The sequence below is a fragment of the Pimephales promelas genome, chromosome 25, assembly GCF_988280905.1.
Source record: "Pimephales promelas chromosome 25, fPimPro1.hap1.1, whole genome shotgun sequence".
Taxonomy (NCBI): domain Eukaryota; kingdom Metazoa; phylum Chordata; class Actinopteri; order Cypriniformes; family Leuciscidae; genus Pimephales; species Pimephales promelas.
The window spans coordinates 26540136-26547109 of record NC_142793.1 but is presented as its reverse complement, the minus strand read 5'-3'; the positions used below and the strand labels follow the sequence as shown (position 1 = coordinate 26547109).

At 43.3% G+C, this 6974-nt stretch overlaps 1 protein-coding gene and 4 non-coding genes across 11 annotated transcripts; all 5 read right to left on the bottom strand.

Annotated features, from left to right (window-relative positions):
- Positions 1-1318: 1318 nt before the first annotated feature.
- LOC120474035 (small ribosomal subunit protein eS17) lies at positions 1319-6344 on the bottom strand. Of its 7 annotated transcripts, none has more exons than XM_089127538.1 (5): positions 6209-6344; positions 5018-5138; positions 3886-3951; positions 3479-3572; positions 1679-1821 (listed from the first exon to the last, which is right to left on the bottom strand). In XM_089127538.1, exons 2-4 carry the CDS (start codon positions 5102-5104, stop codon positions 3480-3482), a joined length of 246 nt encoding a protein of 81 aa, XP_088983664.1. In that variant the 5' UTR covers positions 5105-5138; positions 6209-6344; the 3' UTR covers positions 1679-1821; position 3479. The 7 variants fall into 7 exon arrangements, 5 of the variants coding, with proteins under 5 accessions (XP_088983665.1, XP_039520108.2, XP_088983663.1 ...); XM_039664173.2 differs by lacking the exon at positions 6209-6344 and adding an exon at positions 5835-5976; XM_089127539.1 differs by lacking the exon at positions 3479-3572 and having other exon boundaries at positions 1319-1821.
- On the bottom strand, positions 3321-3442 carry LOC120474074 (small nucleolar RNA SNORA71). Its single transcript, XR_005621725.1, has one exon. It is a non-coding gene; the product is annotated as a small nucleolar RNA SNORA71 (small nucleolar RNA).
- On the bottom strand, positions 3716-3837 carry LOC120474078 (small nucleolar RNA SNORA71). Its single transcript, XR_005621729.1, has one exon. It is a non-coding gene; the product is annotated as a small nucleolar RNA SNORA71 (small nucleolar RNA).
- Positions 4860-4981, bottom strand: LOC120474076 (small nucleolar RNA SNORA71). The gene has a single exon (XR_005621727.1). It is a non-coding gene; the product is annotated as a small nucleolar RNA SNORA71 (small nucleolar RNA).
- LOC120474077 (small nucleolar RNA SNORA71) lies at positions 5253-5374 on the bottom strand. The gene has a single exon (XR_005621728.1). It is a non-coding gene; the product is annotated as a small nucleolar RNA SNORA71 (small nucleolar RNA).
- Positions 6345-6974: the final 630 nt, after the last annotated feature.

Below are 6974 nucleotides of genomic sequence, written 5' to 3'. Positions count from 1 at the left end.
GTCAGACGCCTCTCAATGCAAACATGTTCAGTTATGAATGAGAAATATGGAAGTAAAATAATGACTAATGTTTTTGAAACAAAGTATTTTGAATAACACTACCTGAACAAATATGCATTGCATTAACCGTGCTAGCATTTTAAGGCTAATTAAACATGATTGTATATTTAAGCTGTGAATATTTAAATTCAAAAACATTTCACACACGTTTTCATCATTTAAAAAAAATCAATAATCCATATTCACCATTCAGATTTCTCTTCCAAAATGTTTGAAAATACAACCTATAATATTCGACAGGTAATTTTCAGTCCATTTTATTTTGCTTTACAAATTCAGTGGTTCAAATTGGACAGAAAATTCAACAGTTTTGACATCCAAGAACAGCAGGAATATCAGTTGCCTCCATAACCTCCATCTGCTGTTAGCCCTTCTTACCAGCAGGGGGAGCCAGCACAGACCAGAGCAACGGGGAGAGACGTACGGGTTTACGGGGAGCAAGCGGACAGTTGTCTCATGACAAGAGTTCACAGTGAATTAAAAGCCAAATAAAAAAACGGTTTTAAGAGAGGATTTTAACCCAGACAGAGACCACAGTTTGAGATTGAGCCACTCATCTAGCTGTTCCACATAATATGGAGCATATATGGCTGTTTACACGCAAACGATTCTGAAGAGAAAACGAGACTAGCGTTTGGGGTGGGACATCATCCGCGTGCATGTGGTGATGCGAAAGTGCGTGAAATTCAATATTGGTATGTACTCGACGGCTAAAGTGGCGATATGAAGCACTGCCACACAACACAAAGTCCGCACGCCTGCGTTCATTTTTACCCTTTAAACAGGAACGATGGAGCGTTTTCGCCGTGTGAAGGAAAAGCACATCCGATAAAATAGTTTTAGTTTTCACCCGCGAGCGTTCTCGTGTAAACGGGGCCTAATACACGGTTCTCCCTTCTAGCATAAAGAGGACTTGCAGTCATAAAACACTGTACAGTGGACATGTGTGTGTCAGGCATGATGCTTGAGACCATACACTATTTAGATAATTGATATTAAAATAAATGAGATTATGCGGTAGGCCTACTGAAAAAAACAAAACAATATTTAAACAATTTTAGTTTTTTTTATTAACGTTCAAAACTCTTAAAGGTGAGGCCTAATCCATACTGTACATGAACACGTACTGAAGCCGTCCTGTTCTGAAGCGGAAACGTGCAGCAATATCTTAGTGCCATAAACCTCGAGTTGAACAATTGATATTTAAATGAACATAAAATGTTAAATTCTTTGTAAATATTGACAGTTTCACCAGGGAGTGGATTTATGGTTTTAATATTAAAGGAAGTATATTAACAATTAGGGATGTCAAATTACACGTACTGATTAATCTTATTATAAATCACATCAATATTTGCAGACAAAATAAAACCAAATGCCAGAAATACAGAATTCAAAGACCGTTGATTTCAGACTTTAGACGTCAATAAATCATAAATACAATCACTCATCAAAGATTGTAAAATGACACTCAGTGTTTCAGACACAGATTTTAAATAAGTTCAGTTAAGCTGATGTTTCACTCAGTGTTTATCGAGTAACTTTAGTATAAAGAGTAGATCCACTGATGCGCTTCTGCTTGAGGCTCATTAAACAGGAGAACACCAGGTGACACACACACACATCAGACTCTCTCACACACACACACACCTGTCCATCATCATCAGACTCACACACACATATTCACACTCCTCTAGGGGTCTTGAAGTTCATGCCGACAGGAGGCTGCGTGACCTGGAGAGTCGACAGGCTCCGAAAGTCCTGCGGAAACAGAACTGGATCAGTGACATCACAGTTCAACACACACACACACACACACACACACACACAGAACCGGGTCAGTCCATCCGATCTACAGCTGATCGATGATGACTGACAGAACTTGAGGTGGCGCAGTGGATAAGACACATGCCTTTGGTGTGAGAGACCCGGGTTCGAGTCCACTGTGAGACACCGATGTGTCCCTGAGACACTTGACCCCTAGTTGCTCCAGAGGCCTGCGACCTCTGACCTCATATATAGCAATTGTAAGTCTCTTTGAATAAAAGCGTCAGCTAAATAAGGCGCGAGGAGGCGTCGTACGATCATTTTAACGGCTAATGACGAGGTCGGTGAGGATGGGAAAAATCTTACGTTTGTGCAAACTGCCCGTCGATTAAATAATTGTTGTCTGTGGTTGTACATGGGCTGTGGCAATAATAAAAATTAAAAAGAGCTCACAACATACGGAAAAAAGAGCTATGAACTGAACTACTTCATTTTAAAATGTGTGACCTGAACTTTGAACTAGTTCATGTAGAAAGTGAACTTTCCCAACACTGATTATTGGGGACGTTCCTGAGATCTGATTGGTTATTGCAGACTAGCGCACATATTAGTGTTAGATTAATTTGAATCTAAAGTCTATATAGAATTAATCTCAAATATTAGACATGTTCAGTTGGGGATGAGACTTATCTGGCAACATTTATTTTAAAGGTTATAAAACAGTCCGCATCACATAAATAAAATATAGATTAATCCTCAAAGCTACAAGCGTTCTTTAGTCAAGAGCGGTCAGTAACTGTTCTTTAGGCTAACTTTACTCAGACAGAACTTTACTCTCGTTCTCTCCACTGTTCACTTCCCTTTAAGACTTTATTGAACTCATTGAAGACTGTTCTTGAGGACGCTCGACAAAACAGACATTTTGGCATAAACGTGTGTGTCACTGAGCACGAAAGAGAACTCGATACTGGCGCGCGTCTTTCTGTGATTCGCTGACAGCGCGTTGTCTTTTGTCTTGTTGCGCATGTATGGTTTAAAGCATTCGCGTGGTCATAATAATAACCCTAGCTAGCGGATGACAGAAAGAGCGGATGCATTAAATATTTGAACACGTTAAATCTGGACAAAAATGAATCGGGCCGGTGCCGGACTACTGTAAGCCCTGCGCCCATATTCAGCACGAGGAGGATGAAGCGCACACGCAAGATCCGGCCGCGCGAGCGCGTGTGATGCTCTGAACATTAGCGATTATGACGCGGCAGGTCGTTTACTCCTCAGCTGTGTGTTCTCCATTCATACGTTCATGTTTTCATGTCATTTTTATTTGACAACATTCATTTTCCTAACAGTCTAAACATTTCTTCATGATGAACACGCCCCCTGCACAAGCACTCGTTATTTGAGACCTGTTGATGATAGAAATCGACAAAATTGCCCATCCCTAACAGCTGTGACCTCTGACCTCAGCGGTCACATGATCGGATCGACAGGTGTGTGCGAAAGATTCAGGGTTCGTCAGGAACAGAATCCAGCAAACACGGGAAACACTTTCAGTTTCTCTCCCTGTGCTTCGATGACCTGGAGACGACACTCCACAGTCACTTTCGAGACAGGTCACGTGACCACCGCAGAGCATCATGGGAAGGCTCACCTCAGGCACGTAGCTGTCCCTGCGCTTGCACTCCTCCTGCAGTTTGATGGAGATGCCACGCACAGGCCCTTGCTGGATGTGCTTCATCAGGTGCCTGCGGGGACAGGAAGTGACATCACCGTCGCCTGACATGAAGAAGAATAGGATCATCAGAACACAAACACTGATCAGGTTTTCAGCTGCTAGCATGACGTTGGAACAGCAGAGCAGGTGCTAATGCTAACGCTAGCGAGCTGTTGTGCGAAAGATTCAGGGTTCGTCAGGAACAGAATCCAGCAAACACGGGAAACACTTTCAGTTTCTCTCCCTGTGCTTCGATGACCTGGAGACGACACTCCACAGTCACTTTCGAGACAGGCCACATGACCACCGCAGAGCATCATGGGAAGGGTTAAAGTGACTCTTACCAGAAGCTTGAGCATCTCCTTGGAGTCTGTGTCGACCTCGATGATCTCCCGATCCAGAGCCGACACCTGCGGGAAACACATCACATGACCATCACACGCGAGCTAATACCACTCAATCACAACTTTAAAAACACTTAATTGAGATAAAGCTACAATTAAAAGATTGGTTGAAAAACTTGATTTCTAAACAATTTTACCTTTTACCTAGAAATCAATAAATTAAACTAGCAATAATTTAAAACAACTAATAAATGTGACAAAGCTACTAAAAATGTAACTAACGAACATGTACACTAAATATAGAATGTGTACAAACATGAGAAGCTAAAGCTAATAAAGCTAAAGTACAGCCACGTCTGAAACCGCTCCCTGTACACTATATAGTGCACTAGAACGGCTGTCTGAGTGAACAATATTCATGCACTACTTTACCCACAATCCTCTCTGAATTCAAGTCTAAACTCGACGTACACTTGAAGCACAATTTCCCAGAATGCAATGCGAGAGGACCGAGCGCGATTACTGACAGCTTTCATATTTCTGCTTTAACGTTTACTCCATGCTAGGGTTATGGGGTTTCTACCTTTATTATTCAATACTTTAATAAAACATTAAAATATTGAGACAATATCATATAGATGCATTTTAAAATTGCTTTAATACAGTAAATGATATAATATCATTTTTTTTTTATTAAATTGTAGCATTAGCTCAGTTGAAACTGTGTTTTCTAACAGCCAGGTGTTCTGTGTGCCGTTCTCTCGCTAAACTGAGGAGAGATGATCATTTGACGGGTGATTATTGTTGATTGATATTCATTTTTAATAAAGTAACAAAATAAAAGTAGTTTTATCACTCCGCGTGACAAAACCGTCTCTGCAATACGCCTCCTTCGCCCGCTTCACCTCTCATTCAGCTGCTAGCATGGTGTTGGAAGAGCAGAACAGGTGCTAATGCTAACGCTAACGAACGGTTGTGCGAAAGATTCAGGGTTCGTCAGGAACAGAATCCAGCAAACACGGGAAACACTTTCAGTTTCTCTCCCTGTGCTTCGATGACCTGGAGACGACACTCCACAGTCACTTTCGAGACAGGTCACGTGACCACCGCAGAGCATCATGGGAAGGCTCACCTCAGGCACGTAGCTGTCCCTGCGCTTGCACTCCTCCTGCAGTTTGATGGAGATGCCGCGCACAGGCCCTTGCTGGATGTGCTTCATCAGGTGCGGGGACAGGAAGTGACATCACCGTCGCCTGACATGAAGAAGAATAGGATCATCAGAACACACAAACACTGATCAGGTTTTCAGCTGCTAGCATGGCGTTGGAACAGCAGAGCAGGTGCTAATGCTAACGCTAGCGAGCTGTTGTGCGAAAGATTCAGGGTTCGTCAGGAACAGAATCCAGCAAACACGGGAAACACTTTCAGTTTCTCTCCCTGTGCTTCGATGACCTGGAGACGACACTCCACAGTCACTTTCGAGACAGGTATAAAAAAAAAAAAAAAAAAAAAAAAAAAGACAGGTCACGTGACCACCGCAAAGCGTGATGGGAAAGCTCACCTCTGGCACGTAGCTGTCCCTGCACGCGCACACACACAGAACACACACTCACAAAGTAGAACATACAGAATAGGATCATCAGAACACACACACACAGAAGAGCACCAGGCATTAATAACACTCACTCTGCAGCGCCTACACACACACACACACACACACACACACACACACACACACACACACACACACGGGTCTGCCGGCAATGGTGCATTATGGGCCGGGCAGAAGCGCTTTTAGATCTTTTATTATTATTATTATTATTCAACAACAGAAAAAAAAACATGGTACATTAACACATCTCAGCAAATAACCTCAAATATACAGCCTACAGTTGAGCATCACAACAGAGAAGCGCTATTAGATCTGATCAGATGCATCGATCACTCACCAGGGGATCGCGCGCTTCATCCGTCCGTCATACTCGCACTCACGCGCGCCACTCGGCCTCTACACGCAGCGCGAGGGTTCACGGTGACGAGCGGAACGCAACCGCCGGAGGATTGCAGCGGATTCGCGGAGAGACAGCAGTCGGACACCCACCATGATGATGAGGGGAGCGTAAGAGGAGGAAGAAGAGCGCGACCGGAAGCGGAAGAGCCGGACACGCGCGAGCGCTACTCACTGGCCTCTAGCGGTGGAGGAGTGACCCTTTTACTGTCTATGGTTTGCGGGCTGCTAAGCTAGCTAGAACAGTGTAGTTCGACTTTTTTCCGTTTTCCTACACATTCAGAGGGAACTACGATAAACATTAAATTACCATACCTCTCAAATCTACAGATGCAGCGTTTTTATCGTTGTTGCTGTTGTACTGTGACCGTCCTCCTGTTTCACGGAGCAGCCAGCGCGCGCATCTCATGGGTCACCTGATCAGAAAACAGCTCTCTAGCCTCAGCACGACCATTACTGTGTTAGTTAAAAACGTAAAACTGGCCGTAAATCAGTTGATCAGCTGTCATCATTGATTGACAGCATTTTCTGGTTTCTTGTGTTGACGAACTTAATAATAACTTAAATTTGACCAACTACCAATCAGATCTGGCCTGGGTGGCCAATGAGCTTTCAGGGGTGGCTGGCCCCTAGAATCCCCACTGTCGGGTGTGTGTGTGTGTGAGAGTGTGTCAGATTAGATCCAGTGAGTTCCTCCACTGAGTGTCTGTCAGTGATAGTAAACATTCAGCCAAATGATATTCAGCCCGTTTTCGTATTATGAATTTATTTAGACACTTACTTTACTGAAGGTACAAATGCTAGGTAATTATTTTTTAAAGTTTCATTCACCATATGCCTAGTATAATGAAAACAGCTTTGTTCATGTTTATTCCCCCCCCCCCCCCCCCTTAATTACGTTATATGAATCATGCAAACCATAACCCAATTTATCAAAACATCATCTCTGCTCGTGTGTGATTGGAGGATCATCATCTCTGCTCGTGTGTGATTGGAGGATCATCATCTCTGCTCATGTGTGATTGGAGGATCATCACCTCTGCTCGTGTGTGATTGGAGGATCATCATCTCTGCTCGTGTG